The sequence below is a fragment of the Labrus bergylta genome, chromosome 1 (assembly GCF_963930695.1).
Source record: "Labrus bergylta chromosome 1, fLabBer1.1, whole genome shotgun sequence".
Lineage (NCBI taxonomy): Eukaryota > Metazoa > Chordata > Actinopteri > Labriformes > Labridae > Labrus > Labrus bergylta.
Genome location: NC_089195.1, coordinates 30,800,938 through 30,820,665, shown reverse-complemented (window position 1 = coordinate 30,820,665; position 19,728 = coordinate 30,800,938). Strand labels below are relative to the sequence as shown.

The following is a 19,728-nucleotide window of genomic DNA, read 5'->3' as shown; positions in this document are numbered from 1 at the left end:
ATTTTGTTCGAATTCATGCCTGAATCTGCTGCCTCAAGGTAGGCAACGCATTAATGCAAGTTTATTTATAGAGCGCCGTTCATAGAGCAAGTCAAAGTGCTTTATACAGTTAATAACAACAAAGCGTTAATTCCATCATCATGCAAAATTTGAAATACATGTTGAACATTTTATAATTTCATCACCTTTAAATCATTGAATTCAAATCATCACTCCTGCTTAGGCCGGAGTCCTTTCCTCCTAAGGTCCCTTTCTTACACACAAAATATAAGAAACACCTTTTTAAATCAAACCCTTTATGCTGTATGTAGAAAGACCTTTTATCAAGTCGATTAACACAACACACAAGTCAGTAGGTGCAAACAAACAGCTTGTCCGATTGGAAACACAGTTTCTGACAGGCCGTGCACAGAGGCAGAGAACTTTTTTATTTTTCATAATTAAAGTTAATAAATCATCAATATCATTAAAGTGTGTATAGGGTCTTTAGCTTTTTTACTTAAAGGTGCAAAGAGACTCTGCAGATCGATTTGTGTTTGGTACTTCATTCCATCACCGAGGAGATAGTTAAAGACTTGTGGCCCCATGTTGTGAAGCTCAGATCAGACGTAGTGGATGGGAGGGAGTGTGGACCTGGATGAGAGAGTTTAGGTAAGGAGGAATCGTTTTTATCGCTGCTTTTTTAAGCTGGAGCAGGATTTTAAATTTGATCAGAGCAGTGACTGGGAGCCAGTGGACGGAGGTGAACAGCGGAGTGACATGTGCTCTCTCAGGTGGGTTGAAGACCAGTCACGCTGCTGCGTTTTGACTCTGTTGTTTGTTTGTTTTCAAGGAGTGAAAGCACCACAAAACTTCACTGCTTGATAAGTACTGCAAATTTTAACATTCAATAGAAAAATAAACGGCTCCGACTCAGTGTGTAAGGTGTCTGTGCGTAATGTTTTTTTCTTGGATTAATGATCCAAAAAACACGGTTTGCAAAGGCCTTCAAGCTGGTTCGGCAGCATGCATTTAATCACTTTGTCCGGCACCTACCATAAGGTATCAGTATCAGACATAAAAAGTCCTTATGGGAGCTTTAAACTGATCTGCCTATTGAAAAGAAACACACTGGGACATACACTCGACCTTTTTCCTCTTTTGGTCTGGGGCTGAGCAAAAGTTTCAGTGAAGGAGCTACTTAATACTACAGCCCAGGAGGATATTTTTCAACTGCTCATACACATTTGTGAGAACAGTTTGAGTGAAGGTCCATTTTTTTTGTTTCAACACATCAATGCCCCTCCAGCACACAGCTATACAACCATGAAGGGTTTGATTTCCAGAAAGAACTTTACAGCCCTTGCAAAGCCCTGACCGCCTTGACCCCCACGCACCACCGTTGTGGGGAAGTAGAACGCCTACTGTGAGCCAGGCTTTATAACCCACCATACCAGCCTGACCTCAGTACTGTCATGGCTGAACGGGAGCAAAATCTCTGCAGCCAGGTCCTTAGCCGTGTGCAAAGCTGTTAAAAGTTAAGTCACTTTTGTTCACTCGTAGGCTTCGTTTTCCCTTAAGCATAGGCTGAAAAAACAAAAAAAACCAATCTATATCCATGACATACCCTCAAAACACTCATGGGCACGGAGCACATACACCTACACACCGTGCACAGCAGTACACTGAGTTCCAGTGTGCTGCCGTGTCTGCCTCCTCTGCCTTTGGTTTTAGGTCCAACAGCAGAAACCAGACACCTGAGAATACAGCACGGACAAATGTGAGACACAGGAAGAAGAAGAAAACAAGAGAGAAACTGTGTGTGTGTGTGTGTGTGTGTGTGAGAGAGAGAGAGAGGTTTCACTTGTGTGTACATGAGCTACTTTCAATTCAGAAGCTGTGACATCGAACTGTCAGTGAAGCCCCGAAGTGCTGACAGGTAGTATCCACACACACACAGGATGTAGACACTCACACTCACACACACACACGCCTCCTCACACTGTTGTAATTGAAAGCTGTCACTTTGATCTGCACAGGTTGGCTGCAGCTCCAGGACTTCACTCGCCTCTTCTCTCTGATATTACTCCTCACCTTTTGGATTAGAGTGCTGTCTTCTTCTTCTTCTCTCTGTCTTTCTGTTACTGCACTAACTCCGTCTCATCTTTCTCCTGTAGGCCTGCAAAAACACAAAAAAACGAAAAACTACCTCAGAATTTTGGCCTGGCGTTGTTTTTTTCCGGATATTTCTGAGGTGTTGTGGCTTGAAAATGACTGAGTGGTGTCCCTTTATCACTTCATAAGTCTCAAATCTTCTCCACTTTTGGTCCATTTCCTCCATCAACAGTGTACTTCATTCATAATGGATTAGGGCCCTAAATTAGGTTAGCACATATTGAATCATTCATGTGTGCTCACTTCTTTGACTGGCCTCCTGAATATTTAATTCTAAGTTTGGAGATGCTAATTTGTCCTATGATCTGCATCAGCATCTTCAGAGTTGGGGAGGTAAAGGGGATGCCTGTTTTTTTAAGTTCTTGCACCTGCTAAAGGTTGACACACTTTTGCTATTTTCCAATGCTAAGTGTTTTACAAGGACAAAAACTCTCTTTATTTTCACGATCAATAGTTATTAAGAACACCAGCTTAAAAAAAAAAAAAAACAGACTTCAGATCTTCAGTCACATTTTTAACCTGCCAGGAGCAGAGGAGAGAAAACATGTCTCTTTGTGAGAAATCAACAGTCTGCAGGAGTTTGCCTTCAATTCAAAAAGCAAGAACTTGTTTTGTTGTATTGTTGTTGCCATGGTAACAGCAATCAATACTGTTTAATTTTCCCCAGAATCGTATCAAAATTTTAAAATCCTGGTATCGTGATAACCCTTGTACCTGCACATCAGAGGCTGATGCATATTTCTTGAAGAAAGAGCTTTTGAGTTTTTATTTTTAAATATAGCAAAACCAAGGACTAACTCACCCACACACACAAATGAACCGAGGGCCATTCTGTACTTTTATTTTTACATCAACATCTCAGACTTTTGACATGAAGGTATACAGCAACAGATGAAAAATATGAGATTGATGATTTAAGACAGGAAACTAATATGCATCGAAATATGACAACTCTCTTATCTCAGTTAATAGCTGATGAGACTGTTTAAAGGAGATCTATAATACTCACTTTCACCATTAATTCTGTCAGTCTGGGACACCTGTTGGGTAGCATTGTGAGATAAGTCGCTCAAAAACCCCCCCTTTAAATCTGATACTGACGTCAGTAAAATCCCAAATTTCAACCTCTGCCTGAAACGGTTCATTTCAGCTGCTGTCTCTTTAAGACCCCTCCTTCCCACGTGTCCATTCCTCTGATTGGCCGGCAGCAAAATAGCAAAAAGCTCCTGATATCCCTCAAACCACCGGCATCTCAAAGAAAGGATTGGTGCGCCATCTTTGGACAAATTATTGCCTTTTATCGCTTTAATTTTCTCCTGTAAAGTTGCAAGCAGTGGGTTTTTTGCTGCTTTCTTTAAAAGATAAAAAGTGTCACAAGGAAATTAGAATAAAAAGTCTGTTCAAGCAGCGCACACTTAATCACTTTGTCTGACACCTTCCCCCCCACCATTATTGGTTTCAGGCCTAATAAATAACTATATAGAAAATAAGTCTGAACACTAATGGCCTTGTTCCCTTTTGTAGGTTGTAAAAAATCATCAATATTCATTTCAGTCTGATTTATAACCAGCTAGTAAGTCCCCACAGCAGATTTAAAGGTGGATTTGATTTATGTTTTTAGATGTAATCTGTAGTCAGAGTCATCTCTGCTCATACAAAACCTGCAGCTTGTTCAACAACTGGAAAGTTCCATATCATGTCATAATCTTGACCTTTATTGTTCAATGGCTGATCAATAGATGTCCTTCAGAAATCTTTGGAGGCCCAAACATTTATTTTCTCAGTCAGCTTTCTACTGTAAGCAACAAAGTCCTTCATGAACTTTTTTCTGCAGGAGTTACAACACTAAAGGTTATTGAACAAGGACTTCTTTTCACAGTTTTTCTCGCGGTCACAACATGGTCCGGGCTAAATTGGAAACAACAAGGACAGACAAACATTAAATCAAAAACCCAGATGGCTTAAATATAGTAAGTTTTTGTGTGCTGTCAATCAAATCAGATCAGGCCACACCCCCTAAACAGAAACCAAACTTAAAGCTCCTGTGAGGAGTTTTTAACTGGTTGTGAAACAGACTGAAATTAATAGTGATGCCTTTTAATGACAAACAAAACGAACCATTAGGACGAAGACTGAATATGTTTTTTATAATGAATTGAAATGTCTGTTTCTGTCATAGGGTAGCTGTCAGATGACACAACTCTCAGCTCACGGTACAAAAAGCCTTTTGTCCAGCACTTTCCAGAGAACAAGTTTATAACCAGTGTTACATTTAGCTTTTAATTGACAGCAGGATTGTTTTTTTTCATCTACAACCACTTTATTTGTTGGGCTTACAACCGAACCATGTTGTTGAGAGTAATTGCTTTCTTTACAAGTTATTGAACCGACAGAATGTCACTGAGTTGAATTTCAGTTTAAGAAAGACAAATAAGAACAGTCAGATACAATCACGGTGAAATTATGAAAGGGGAAATATAATGTCTAAAATGAAGTTTCTTACTGTTTTCAGTTTTATTCAAGCACAGCAGCATTTCTCTTCTATGCGAGCAGATGTTCAGAGCTGTCACAGAGTTTCTTTCCAAGCAGCAACCCAGGGTGTGCAAAAAATTAACCCTTTGAGGAGGCTGCTGTTCCTCATGGGACAGCTAGAGGCAAGGCTCTGAAAGACAGTGTCCCATACACACCCCATTTTAAAATGTTGATTTTTACAGCAGAAATTAGCATGTTTACAGCCTGGTAAAATAAAAAAACAATTTGGTCTTATTAGTAAATGTCTCACCTGACTGCAACTGTCTCGAGGCTTAAGGCCGCTTCAGCTCCAGATCTTTTCCTCTAGTTAGGTGGACAGAAAGTTTGAAAGAGTCAGCAATTCCAACATGGCAACCACCATAGATAGTCTTCTTCAACAGTCCTCCAGATACCGATGGGTGACTTCACTTATTATTTACAAAACATCTTCAGCTGAGGTTTGTACGGCGGCCAGGTGGGAACCATTCCAATACAGTTGATGAAACCAACAGGAGGCGACAAAGTAACAAATTTATGACAGTCACATCAACTTTGCAGAAATTCAACATAGAGGTTAATTCTAACTCTGTTACACTTCATCACCAGGGGGCGCCAAAAACAACACAACCTAAAAGTTCCTCATAGGAGTTTTAATAAAATGTGTAACTACTCAGGATTTTAAAGCCACATTTTGACTACATACATACCAGACTATCCACTCTGACATACTATAAAAACAAAAGGGTTTGATGCGCTTCACCTCCCAAAGCAATTTAATTTTAGGAAGAAAACACTTTAACAATATGTTCTGGTCATTCATGCACAAAATGAAAGCTGTAAGATAAGTCTTTATGTTAATATCCAGGGAGCGTTTGGGCTAAAACAAGTTAGCGCATAATTCTTGAATCCTGTGCCAATTAATCCATGCATGAAAGCTTAAGCATGTGCGGGAATTGAGAAACTAATTTGTTGGGGAGAAAAAAGCCCTTTATTCCCCCTCTTACAGTTTCAGCTGAACGCCGTGGTTCAGCTCTAATCTGCACCTTACACTCTGCTGCTCCTGAGTGCTTAGCTCTCTATTTGCTGCGGTGACTCGGTTAAACTGCCGCTTTATCTCTCTGCTTCTCTCACCTGATTACCCAGTGCTGGTGTTACCTTCCCCCCTTCAGTCAGCAAAGCCCGGCTTCAGTTTAATGAAATGATGTACTCGGTTTCATAACAACAGTCTGCAGCAGCAGCAGCAGCCTCCAGTGGTGTAACTGGTTGGTTTATGCTTTGTGTTGGTTGTTGGTTGTTGGTGGAGACGCTATTTTCTGTTCATAGGATGATAATAATAAACCTCCTTGTTGATACTGCCCTCTCCACCTCTTCTCAGGATCAGATTACTTTAGGTGGATTTGTTTTTGCAGCTAGGCCTGCCTGCAGGAACAACTGGGCCCCTGAAAAGCCAAGTGTATGGGCCCTCCAAGTATATGATTTGAATCAATGTATACATATCATTAGCTCCCTCTGCCTGGCTCCTATTGGCCTTTAGGAGCTGACTGAAAGAAAAGTTGGTGAACAAGTTTTTGTTGGGGTCAAATGCCCGAGCCAGCTCCTTCCTTTTCTTCTTCTTTCTATTCCGACATCCTAACTTTGTGCAGGACTTGGAGTTGTTATACTGATTGTGACATAACTGGTGTAACGGCTGTCTGTAACATTATGTCTCATATCATTTTCAGAAGAAGGATGGGTTTACATTTTAAAACGTTTTACTGAAGAAACAATAAATAAAATGTGTGATTTTGTTGCTTTAAGAGGTAATGGTGCGTATTTATGTGTAATATACAATTTGGTCATTGTTGCTTACCTTCATGAGCCTTCCCCATGTGACTGGCTCCCCAGAAATCTTTCCCCTTCATCCCCCCCTCATGGCCGGTCCTATATGCAGCCATCGTGACACTTAAATTACATGTAAAAAAAAACATGTAACAACTACCTGGCCGCCTTTCTGTAACAGGGGTATTGCATTCTTAAAAAGGGCAACTGTGATACATATCAACCACGGCCGCCAAAAGGATCTACATAGGAACCCCCCCCCCCCCCCCCCCCCCAACATATAATAGAGGAATAAAGAAAAGAAAAAAAATGAGTTTTTTTTTTACACATTTGTTCAAATCTCAGAACCATTCAGCAATCTTTCTCATCACAGATCACATAGGCTACTGACCAGGCAGCATGAGAACAGTAAGCTGTTGGTAGACACAGTAAAACAATTATTTACTGTTTTCATTAAATCTTACCAAATATTTAACCAGACGGGACTTGAAAATGCTCAATATCCCAATATCCAGGAAATTACAAATGACTTGAAATAAAAGGCAGTAGCAAAATCAAACCACTAAAGGGTGCTCTTGTGCAATTTTACAGCCTTGCATTTATATTTAACAACTAGGTACATCTGAGTGGTTTGTTGTTGTGAAAAGTTAGAACAATCATGAGAAATGATTCAGGTGCAAATAAATAAACAACAAATAAAAAGAAAAAAAGGCAAAGCTGTTAACAGATCGTCAATAAACCACATCAAAATGATAAAATTCATTCAAAATTCATCTTCAAAGACATCTTGAATCAGGTTTACAGTTTGTATAGTTCCCTTCTTGTTAATTAGATTTAAAGTTGTAACATAATGTCAACATTCAGTGAATTACAGTGACGCGGGGGAGAGATTTGACGGGCCGAACGTCGCAGCCAACGTGATGACGTCGTCCACGCGTTAGCTGTCGATGTCAGACGAATCGAACAAGAACAGGAAATGCAGCATGAGAGAAAAAGAGAGATGTGTTGTGTTTGAAGTTAGGTGGCTAACGTGAACTTAAATTGTCTTTTAAAAAAAAGGAAAAAAAAAAAGAACAATTTAATATGTTGTCTTGCTGAAGGAAGCGTTTACTTCCTGTTATATATCATCCGGAAGACTAAACCCGCCTCTGAACAAACAGTCAGGTAACGTTCACCATGACAACGCTAAGCTAATCGACGAGCTAATGCTAATGCTAAGCAAAAGTGTAAACCGCAGCTGTTTCTGGGGTTTCTTTTAAACATTTCAGAACAATGTCGACTAAATAGCTAGTTTTTTATCTGCTGTTTAACAATTAATGTAAACGTTAGAAACTGTAGCTGTTATATTCTGCGTGTTTTGTCAGTTTTCACTTTGTGCATCTGTGCTGATAATTAATGTTTAATGAATGTTGACCTGTCAGCCCAGAGTGTTAGCTGCTGTTTGGTGATATCTGTTAGAACTGTTGTGGAGTGGCACTAAATTAGATTATTAAACAGGCAATGCAGGAGCCCCTGACTGACCTCCACTAGGACCCCCCAAAAAAATGTATCTCGTAATGTAGGTCACTGCAAAACATGCTTTACTTCATGCTGAGATTACATTTGCTTAACAGGATGTCTCCTAAATGAAGTAAACAAAATCTGACATATAAAGGTGTCAGGTGTCACACCAAGCTTCACAGGTGGATCCCTGACTTTATGCCAAAATAAGCTTACAAGTTTAGTCTGCTGCTTGCTCTGCAGGTCAATGCAACAGAGACATACATGTACTGTGTTGTGATACCATAGAAGCAAAAGGAGAAGTCCTAAAGCGCTTTCGAACCGCAGGAACTTTTTCATAGTTCTAGGGACTGTTGCAGCCCTCCCCCTTTTTTTATTATTCGTTTTCCCACCGCAGGAACTTTTTCATAGTTCTAGGGACTGTTGCAGCCCTCCCCCGTTTTTATTTGCCGTTTTCCCATCGCAGGAACTTTTTCATAGTTCTAGGGACTGTTGGAGCGCTGTTAACGATGTTAAGAGGAACCTTTTTAGCTCCTGCTTCAGAGTAGGTACCATAGCGGTGCGAATGTAGACAGAAAAAAAGTTCCCATAATGCGTAGTTCTCAGAGAACTACCTAGTGGATAGTTCCTCTTTTAAAAAAAAGTCCCCAGAACTGTTTGGTCTGAAAACACCAATTGATTCCTCGTCGCAGGAACTAAGAACTATTTTAGTTCCTAGATGGATTACTTAAAAGGCAAAGGAGGAAAACTTACCTAGAGCCTGTGAAATATGGATGGTATCACCTCCTCTGCTCCTTTATTATAATTATTTATAATAATAATATTATTAATAATATTAATAATTTATAATTTAGTTGAGAGGATGGAGTAAAAAGATCCTTCACAGAAAGAGAACAAAACACCTTTTACATGAGAGTAAATTGTGGCAACAACTATCAGGTATACTTGTGTTTTCTCCTCAGTTTGAGGTCAGCACATCAACATACCTTTGTAGCAGTAGATCACAGTGGGTGTGATTAGCCTTGTTAAAGACACGATCACGGACTGTCATACCAGCTCGATCATCGCTGAAAATGTCCTGGAAAAATCATGGAAAATGATCTCTGGAAAAGAGTGGGAACCCTGTTTAAGGTGTCAGGAGCGCACAGTTCCCCTAGAATAGTTTTTTTTTTTTTTTTTAAATTGACTATTTCAATTTTTGATGTATTTCCTCTCTGGCCAGACAGGATGGATCCAGCTCTACTCAGGGAGCGGGAGCTGTTCAAGAAGAGAGCTCTGTCCACTCCAGCAGTAGAGAAGAGACAGGCTCCTTCAGACTCACACAAGAGGAAGAAGCCCAAACTTGACAAGGAGAGCTCCTCAGGGTCCAAACAGGGTAAGTGAAGGATCATTTTACAGCTGCTATGTTTTTTTGGTGATCAGGTTGGCTATGTAGGGATAGAAGTCCTAGTATCACTGACATATGTTCTCATTTTATTACCTGATTTTGTTGAGCATGATCACAAGCACTATTATCTGTTTTTTATGACATAGCCTCGTTCAGTCGTTAGGGTCGTCAGGACCCACCACCACCTCCTTAAATGGAAATTGGTCCCACATTTCTGAAATGTTTTAACTCCTCAGATTTATTTAAAGAAAAGCAGCACAGTGTTGGCCGACCTCAGTCCAAAGAAAATGTGACAAAAAAAAGCTAATCTTAGATTTTTTGCAATGCATTTTTTTCAAGGCTCATGTTTGCCACCAAATAAAAACGGGTCTGCGACCCACTTCTGGATCCCACCAGTTGAGAGCCACTGGCCTAGTTGACAGTTGATTCTAAGAAGGTCAGTTTAGGTTCGTCACTGCTATGAAGATAAGTCTGTTGATACACACAGACGGGTTCCACTTCAGACCTCCAAACCTCAGGCCTGTGTCCTATGTCACAACAATATTTGTTGTTTCAGCAAAGTTTTAATGACCATCCATATTTACTCTGTCTCTTTATGTCTTTATGAGGATTCAAACAGAAATGACAGGAAATATGGACACAATATTATTAATTTTTGTGTGGAACAAAACAGCTTCTACAGGCAAAAGTCTAAACTTAGATCGAGATCAAATGCAAAAAAAAAAAGACCATTCCCAATCATAAAACCATTCCCAATCAGGTGATTTCCAGAAGGAATGGCATGAATTACAATAATAAAAAAAACAAATCTCATGGTGGCCTAAGACTTTTGTACAGGACTTTGTCCGTCTATTCATGTGGATCTGTAGAAGGAAGTCAAGTACTTTTAACCTCAATTCAAAGTTATACGTCTCTGAATATGTTGACTCTGAGGCAAAAAATAAAATAAAATAAAAACTGTGGAGCTTAACATCATAATAAATCAACACTATTAAATAAATGTAGGAAATAAACTCTACAAACCTGAACAAACCTGGGCTCCTACAGGTGATCCAGGTCTCAATGTCGCTCAGTAGAAATGTTCATTTTGATCTGATGTTTAAAATATACGAAGGTTCATTGTCCAGCTCCTGTGAGAGTAGTTTTTAGCTGCTTATGAAACACGCTTAAATTATAATTGTTGCTTCTATATGAGCTAAAAACGCAAGTCAGACCACCAGGAGGAAGATTGATCATTTCTATAGAGTGATTTTTAATGCCTCGAAACACTGCCACAGGGTAGGTGTCAGACAAAGCCATTAACAGCTTTTTTTTAATACATTTCTTTTGGCATGGGTTCACATTTATTGATTTGTTTGACTGTCAAAGGAAAGCAGGGCGAGTTTTTGTGTCAGAAATCACTACTTAGTGCTTACATTTATGAGACACAGCTTTGTCCACTGGGTCAGGAGCTTTAAAAAGAGGAAAATAAAAATATATTTTTAAAGCAGTGAAGTCATTTAAAAACTATATTTCCTGCTCAATTCTGCAGAAAGTTTGTCGTTTTAACAGAAAGAAACTGCTTTAAGTTAAGGCAGGACCCCCACCCATCTTTTATCACCTTGTTAATGTGAGTTTCTTCCCACTACATCACCCAGCAAGCACTGCATTTATCCCGCTAACCAGCCAAAAAAAAACCCTCCGGTGCATTTGCAGTGACATTTTATTAGGCATTTTGTGGTAAAGGCAAATGAAATCATACACTGTGCTTAATATGACAGGATAAATGACATCACTGTTCAGCAATCAACCATCACTTGACTTGTCATGAGATTATGTTGAAAATGCTAAACATGTTTACGACACTGGCACACAGTCTACTAAAGAACGGAGACACACTGGCTTTAACTTGAATGATGATGTCCGGCTAAGCTTGATCACTTGAGTTGTTGTTGAACCAGGTCCCATGGGGGACCGAGGGAACTCCATCCATTAGATGTAGAGGGCATGTCATGGCCGTATACAACAATTTAGTTTGTTGTTATTAACTATTGTTTTGTGTCAGAGAAGCTTATATGCTTCCAACAGGTTTCATGTGTGTGCCGACTCATGGAGGCAGCATTCTCCTGTTATGGCTAATTAGTGTTTTTATATTTTCCAGCACAAATACCAGCACCATCTCTTGTTCTGTTATCAGGCCCCTTGTCCACCTAGTGTTTTTCTTGCAACCCGGTGCAGGTGTGAATGTTGGCCTTGAGGGTCTGCCTTGTGTGTTTAGTGGAAGTCAGTGTAAATGTGTGAAGGTTTCCTCCTAACTCAAAAGAAGCGCTAAACTCCGATCCAGAGAAAAACTCCCTTCCGTTCATTCATACATTCGTACATATCTCACCTCTGTGTCCATCTAAACGTTTAAGCACTTGCACCACCACTTACAGAAGTTCTTTTCTCAGGATATCATGGTCTTTGTTTTGATATTACACCTAGTCCAACAATGAAAATCCCACTCTTCTTCACCTTGCACACTATACCACCTCAGAGTGGGATTCGGGCTCCTTGCATATGCCGGTCATAAGCTGGCTGCAGCCTCCCGGCCCCTCCTCCTGCAGCTGCCGCTGTGTCTTCCCCTTGGCACAGCAGCCGCAGTCCAGTAGCTCGTAGAGCACGGCCAAGGCCGCCAGAGACAGGACGGTGAGGATGAAGAGCAGGAGGATGATGAAGCAGGCCACGTTCCAGCCGTCGTGAAAAGGGTAGACCTCCTGGACCTGCAGAGACACGTGGGAGAGTGGGGCCGCCTCTGGGTGCCATGGGAGATCACTTGGTTGTATGGCGGTGGTGTTGGCCATGGTTTCTGGTTTGAAGACACTAAAACAGAGAGGGCTGATTATCAAGAGTTTGACTGGAAAAAAAGGTGTTGACGGCAGTTGTCATGATTCATCACTATAATCAAAATCAAACAATGAATTTATTCACAGGTCTTAATGATGATGGATTCTATTAACACTTTCTCACAGCTGATATCCTGATTGACAAGCCTAATGCCTCTCTAGAGGCAGCAGACATCAGCCAGTGTGTCTCCTTACACTCTTCTCTTCCTGGTAGGCAGTGCTCTGTAATGTCCTCAGTCATTTCATATACTGTAAAACTGCAGTGTCAGTGCGTACACACGTTAAACCCCCGCCTTCTGAAGGCACTCTAAAAAGAAACAAGAGGACAGTTTGTTAGTAGAGCAAAAAGGTAAACCCCACTGAGTCCATCTGTTCACGACAAAAACAGTTTAAAAAAAAAAAAAAAAAAGTCTGCTAGAGAAGAGAGCGACACAGTGAAACATGGCAACTACACTTTACTCTTCTGCCTTCAAAATATTGTAGTTATCGAATTTTGTGTTCACTGAAAGCCCATTTGCCTCCCCTCAGCTCTTACACATTTCCAGCCAACCATTTTAAATCCTCAGGGAACAGTGAGCCAGAATCTCTTCACAGACACGTGCACACACACACACACATTTGTGGTCATATACATGCACACACACACACAGACACAATCCCAGCCACTTTTTTCACTGAGGATGAGGAAGCTGACCCAGATTATTTGAGTGATCCACAAAATGTGAGTTGAGGCAGTGGGGCATGAGTGCTCATCTTTACTTGAGCCTCGTCTGCTGAGCGTTTTTCATGGTTGTGTTTGTGTGTGTGTTCCCTCCCTATTGTAACAGCACTTATTGAGACTATATTTTACGTTTAGTAGAAATGGATGGATGCTCACTGTGTGACAGTAGCTTAATTTTCAGTTTTATTTGAAACTGTAAGAGGAAAATAAGCCTTGTTGCAGTGCCGTCATACATCTCAAGAGATTACGATACCGTTATCTCAGGACTAAAGAACCTAAAGAACCTTAACTGCTGTGCTCAGTCTACAAAGAGCAATTATAACAACACTGTGCGAGAGATACCATCCTGAAAAATGCATGGTGCTGCACAGTCTATTTCTGTGGACTTTTCTCTTAAAAGAAGCCGTTATAGGGCTTTTATGTTGAAGTAGGGTTGCAACGATAGCAGAATTTTAAACTTCAATACAAGAGTAGTAAAAATCCAACAATATCCATACCTGTTTCAATAACACAACAGTACAAATAAAAGTCCTAGGCTCCCAATATTTGTTAATATCTTGTTTTGAATAACAGAAAAATAAGAGAGAACTCTGGCACACGGTCTAAATTGTCTAGATTGCACAAATACTTAACCTTCGGTTCTGACATGTGGCCAATGTTTTGGTGCAGCTTAGACAGTGCTCTGTCTTAATTCTTTTGTGGCAGTTTTGGGTTTAAAAATATTACTATAAATCAATAGTATTTGTTGCTTTTTGATACAATCGTTAAAATGGACATGGACCAGATTGGAAATTAGAGACGTGGAATTGCAAAAAGGTCAAAGTGTTGGAAAGTTTGACAACCTCATTTTGAAGTAAAAATGCAAATTTTTAACATATTTCATTTAAAAGCTTTGGTTTTGATCCTAAAGAAAAAAGCCTTCTTTACGTATTTAAAGAGGAGACGTTCCTACATGGTGAGACGCTAAGACAGTGTTATTTATGTCAGGCTAAGTCGGCAGGAGAATAATGACTATTTCAATATTTATTTCACTCTAAAGTGATCACACACAGTTAACTATGTTAGTGTGAGCTGGTAATTGGTTTATGGGAGCAGACTGAACCACATCATCGTTTACAGTGTGCACAGAATGTCCCCTCTTTTACATCCTCAATATGCCCCACACTGGGGTCACATTATCAACTTCACTGGGAATCATCGCCATGACAACAACCTTTTTTTTTTGTAAGAGCAGTCACGCATATAAAGACAGATTCAGGCTCCCTGCAGCATCTGTTGTCTTACCCTAAATGAGCCCCACCCCATCCAGGTTCTTTAAGGTGCTGTAGGAAAAAATATATTGCTCTCTGGCTATACAGCAGCTGCCACTCTCAACACACACACACACACACACACACACACACACACACACACACACACACACACACACACACACACACACACACACACACACTAGACACACTTATACACTCGTAATGCCCCTGGCTGGCTCCTCACAGATGTCCGTTCCTCATTGATTTGTCCTGAGAGCAGCAGTTTAGAAAGATAGACACACACACACACACACATAGAGTTTCTGAGGCCTCCTGTAGGAGTGTAGGAGTGCAGGCAGACAGATCCATGTTTTTTTTAATCCACTGCGCTTTCAGTTTTGGCCTACTTATTTCCTTTTCCTCCTACAGGTCTAAGCTCAGAGTGAGGATATAAATACAGAGTGTGTTTTCAATACATAGTTGGATGATAGGTGGATGATAGGCTGGTCATGTCTGTGTGTTCATTTGTGTTGAGTGTTTCTAAGGCAGAAAGAAACTGGCTTTGGAAAATAATCTACTGCTATTAAAAATGTATGATTGACCCTGTGAATGCTGGATTATTCATACAATGGTAATGTGTAACGGTGGCTACAAACAGTTTTCAGCCTGTAGTTTAAATCATGACCGTGGATTGTTATGATCTGTCAAACACAAACACATTATTCTGATGATGCTGAAACATGCAGACTCACCTGTGTGTGTGTTTGTGTGTGTGTGCGCCTCAGTCTGTCAAAGATGCAAGGCAACAGATGCACTCTCTCCTCTCTGTGGTGCTCCACCTTAATGCTCCGTCTCCCACTCTCTCCCTCCTCCGCGTTCACTCCTCGTCGACCTGTTTTCCTCCTCAGCACTCCTCATGCGCCTTCAACCCTCAGTCGTGCACTCGCTCTGCTCCGCTCCGCCACTCCTTGCAGTGCTTCATGGCTCCGACGAACATCGGGGGGGGGGGCTCCTCTCCATCATTGGCTCGTTTCTTTTAGCCCTGCCTCTGCACCATTCGCTCACCGGCCTGTCACATTTCCACCGTCCCGCCCCCTGCTGCTGCTCACAGCAACAGAAGCTCCCTCCCACACCATGAATCATTCATGAATCAGTGTCTGTTGTCAGCTTTGATTGGCGAGTGCCGAGGCCAGACCTCAGACGGTCTCCACGGGGGGAAACATATTGGACTCCCAGCAGTGACTCGGACCAGCTGCCTCAATTCAAAACACTCTCCTCACATTACTCTTATAATATATCGTCAACAAAACAAAACCGACCATCCAACAAGCTTTGGCTGTGTTTCTATTTATTCCTTCTAGACCTCCATAGTTACTCCAAATCATTACACATATGCTTCACGATTTCATGTTAGTGGAGTGGGCAAAATTTTATGAACACCTTCAACATCTCAGTGCACCTCTTTCTCTTTTGCTCTGAGTGGCTTTTGGCTTTTGATCTGAAGATTTTTTTTAAAGGTTTATTTCGAGTTAGGACAGTCAATAGAATTTAGAGAGAGAGGGAGAGAGTGAGTGGGAAATGTCATGTGGGAAAGGATCCACAGGTCGGATTTGAACCTAAGCCGTCCTCTTGAAGGACAAAAGCCTCCGTACATGGGGCGCGCTCTAACCCTCTATGCTAGCGGCGCCCCCGATATGAAGTTTTTTAAAGCGTTGGTACTTTTCTATTCTATCAATAAATAAAAAGACGAAGCTGTTATTGTTTGAAAATGTAAAAAGAATTAAAGCGTCAAAAACTCTGACAACCTTAGAATCACATCCGTTGATTTAAACAGTGAAATCAACATAACATCTACAGCTCCCATAAAGTGTCAAATGGTGTCAGCCTTAGAAAATGAACTCTGCAGAACTCATTAATTTAGCTTTAACTCTTGTTTCTCTTCTTCTCCAGAGTCCAGTAATGGAAACATCAACATCAAGACGAGCTCTGGGTACAAGTTTGGCTGCCTTGCAAAGATAGTCAACTACATGAAGGTAAGCTTCCAGAGACTTTGTCCTTGAAATGTAGAGCGGACGGCGTCACTCTTTGAGGTTGTGCCACTATGCAGAAAAGCTCTGTTTGAGACCAGTGTGTGTGTGTTAGTCTCATGGACGCTGCTCCTCCACAAATTGATTTAAGCTGTCACAACAGCGTCGACTTAATTGCTCGATTTTTTAATCTTGCCCTCATCCCCATCAAAGCTCTTTAAAAGATTGACTTGTTGTGTGTGTTGAGTCAGTGCAGTGAGCAGGTTGAGTCCGCTGCACAACATTTGCTCCTCAGTCTTTTGCTTTTGGTGTGTTAACAGCTTGATCATCATGCTGTGGCTCTGCAGAGAGGCGGCCAGGCGCTCTCACACTGAGCTCTATGACTCATGCCTCCCTGCAGAGCTCACACTCAAGTGTTCATTTTTGATGTGCCACCTGTTGACAACACCGTGTCTTAACCATGAAACATACACTGACAGGATGAATGCAAACCCCTGAGGGTCTAAGAAACACTTTTAAATAAGAGCTGTGGGTTGCATATATAAATAGAAGTTGTCTCTTTGGTTTGAAATAAAAAATGTAAATCCACATGCTTCTTTCTCCTGAACTCTTTCAGACGAGGCATCAAAATGGTGACACACATTTCCTGACCCTGGATGAGATTCTGGATGAGACCAAACTTCTTGACATCAGCATGAAGCAGAAACAGTGGCTCATGACAGAGGTATGTTTATGTTTTTTGGCTGTGTTTGACTTCTATCTGTGACCTAAAAAGTAATTAAATCACCGACCCACCGACCAGTTTTACAGCTGAAATCCCCCAAACTCCTTATTTCCCATCAAATATATATATATATATATATGCTGCTGTGAGCAAATCTTGAATAAGAACATTGTTTATCATGCACACACTTTTTTAGACTTGGTGTCCCAGGCTGCAGCACGGCACAGCGGGAGCTCCACATACACACATACACACACACACACACAGTCAGACATGCACGCACACACGCACACACAGCACTGCGCTCCCCTGCTGGTTCTGCTGATACCGTCTCGCTTCTGTTACCCTCAGAAGATGCTGCACATGCCCACTGTGAAATACAGACTGAATGTGAAACATCACAGGGGTGTAAATATCACAGTCTGAATAGAGCTACAGTTATCCACTGAGTAGAAGCTGCTATTAAACATCATACAACATTCACGACTTCTAAACCGACATGGCCTGAAAATAAAATTGGAGCTACTGTTACTTTAAAAATCTAAGTTTTATTCAAAGAGATGAAAATCAAAAAGAGAGAATGAAATGTATTGCAAATGTTTTTTTTCAAAGTTATACCACAGTCCTAATAATAACTACATTTGCTCTTGAAGCTGGAGAGCTACTTCAGGTCTAGCATGACATGACGTTATCTGTGTTCCTTTTCCTTTCGGACTATCTCAGGCCTTGGTCAGCAACCCCAAAATCGAGGTCCGGGATGCGACGTATGGCTTCAAGCCGAAGTACAACCTGAAGGACAAGAAAGCCTTACTGAGGCTGCTGGACAAACACGACCAGCTGGGCCTGGGAGGAGTGCTGCTGGACGACGTGGAGGAGGGACTGCCCAACTCAGCCAAGGCCATAAAGGTAACTCACAGAGTCCAGAAATGAACATCTACCAAGTATTAAATGTGGGGGAAGATTTTCAGTTTGGAGGGTCAATCTTAGAGAGCTGTCTGCAACATGGCGGGTAAATATCAGGACCAGAATAGTCATGCAAACTAAAAACAATAAATACAACTGAGTTTTAAGAGCGTCTGTGACAGTTTGATGAGTGAAACCTGTGGTGACCGAAACAGATGAGAGACATAATCTGTGGTGTGTTCACAGGCTCTGGGAGATCAGATCATCTTTGTGACAAGACCAGATAAGAAGAAGATCCTCTTCTACAATGACAAGCACTGCCAGTTTGTCGTCGACGAAGGTGAGCATGATCAGACGGTGATAAGGCTCGCTCTTTTGGAAAATCAGACTCATGAAGTACAAGCAATCTGCCCAAACCGCACCGGGTAACACTGCTCTCCATTAAGGACAGTCAGTGTTTACATGATATCCTAATATATGAGTGAATAAATACCTTTTAATTCAAGTACTTGATTTGTTTGTCCAGCTGTTTATTCGATGTGTTTTTTCCGCTCAAGTAACGTTTCTGTAAATTTTTCAGAATTCCAGAAACTGTGGAGGAGCGTTCCGATCGATTCCATGGACGAGGAGAAGATCGAGGAGTACCTGAAGAGACAAGGCATCTCCTCTATGCAGGAGACGGGACCAAAGAAAGTGGTGAGTGTCCCCTGAACTCTCAGATACTCGATTCTCATTTTGAATTCTTACAACCCTGATTCCCTAAAAGGTTTGGGGCATTGAGTTCAGTGTGATGGGATGATTTGTAAAACACAGAATTCCTTCTATTTGATCGGAAACAACTTCAGATATATTAGATTTCACTGATTTATAGCAGTCGTGTTTTGCTAATCGATGTTGGTCGTGTTCCCGTGCTCTCTGCAGTTACCAGTCCATAAGAGGAAGAAGCAAGGTGGGCAGAGGAAGAGACACTTCAAGACCCACAACAACCATCTGGCAGGGGTCCTGGAGGACTATTCAGAGGGTGTTCCTGTGAAGAAATGAAAGTCTCTCCCCCCTCACTGCGTTACGACGTAAAGGGAGAGATGTCGAGTCTGTAAATCAGAAAAAGGTTCTCAAAAGGACACACTGCAACACGAGTGTTTATGTCAAACCAACTAGCTTCTTCTCCTTTCTTTGAGCTCCTCTCAGTGATCAGTGTATTACATGGAGTGAACTGTGTTGTGGAATCCTTTTTTATTTTTCTTTCATTTATTGATCAGTGATAACTGAAGGACACGGGAGCAGGAACCTTTTAAAGACACTAAATAGCCTTACAACAAGCATCCTGAAGGGGGGGCACTGCGACTTTAAGTAAAAAAAAAAAAAGTGTGTAAATACTTTTGTCATTTTGTTCAGTATTTTGCAAACAGGTGTGTGAGGAAGGTTTGATGTAACGGCTGCCTTCAGGAGCTGCAGGCGACAGGATTGTGTTGTTCAGTGCATCACATGTGGGGTCACTTCATCCAGCAGGAAACAACGTGGACTTTTTACTACGAGTGGAATGAAAACAATGTGATTCCTCTGACTTGTAGCAACATTGCAGAGTTGTTGAAAATGCGAAAAAAAAAAAAAACTTTTTTGAACTTATTTTAATAAATGACAGTTACAGGATGCTGCCTCATTGATTTACATGAAGCTGTCAGTCAGGTTTATTTGTTCAGCAGGTTTAAAAGATGACTGAAGTGCTTTACAGAAAAAAATTAAAGCCTTGAATACAAAAACATAAAAACACATTTTTGATCAAATATTCAATTTGTTGTTGCTCATTTTAAAGGCCGGTTTTGAGCAGGTTTTTTAATTAATTTAACGATTTAGCGCCTCTGATGA

The 19,728-nt window shown here is 41.0% G+C and overlaps 2 protein-coding genes across 3 annotated transcripts; one reads left to right on the top strand and one right to left on the bottom strand.

The window, feature by feature from the left end:
• The first annotated feature begins 7,430 nt into the window (after nucleotides 1-7,430).
• Nucleotides 7,431-19,512, top strand: gtf2e2 (general transcription factor IIE, polypeptide 2, beta). 2 transcript variants are annotated; one of them, XM_020645558.3, is made up of 8 exons: nucleotides 7,431-7,647; nucleotides 9,210-9,358; nucleotides 16,159-16,241; nucleotides 16,852-16,959; nucleotides 17,683-17,865; nucleotides 18,109-18,202; nucleotides 18,443-18,558; nucleotides 18,784-19,512. In XM_020645558.3, the coding sequence occupies exons 2-8, from the start codon at nucleotides 9,211-9,213 to the stop codon at nucleotides 18,901-18,903; spliced, it is 852 nt and encodes a 283-aa protein (XP_020501214.1). In that variant the 5' UTR covers nucleotides 7,431-7,647; nucleotide 9,210; the 3' UTR covers nucleotides 18,904-19,512. The 2 variants fall into 2 exon arrangements, with proteins under 2 accessions (XP_020501214.1, XP_020501215.1); XM_020645559.3 differs by having other exon boundaries at nucleotides 9,206-9,358.
• Nucleotides 11,055-15,154, bottom strand: smim18 (small integral membrane protein 18). Its single transcript, XM_020645564.3, has 2 exons — nucleotides 14,961-15,154; nucleotides 11,055-12,211 (listed from the first exon to the last, which is right to left on the bottom strand). Exon 2 carries the CDS (start codon nucleotides 12,190-12,192, stop codon nucleotides 11,872-11,874), a length of 321 nt encoding a protein of 106 aa, XP_020501220.1. The 5' UTR covers nucleotides 12,193-12,211; nucleotides 14,961-15,154; the 3' UTR covers nucleotides 11,055-11,871.
• Nucleotides 19,513-19,728: the final 216 nt, after the last annotated feature.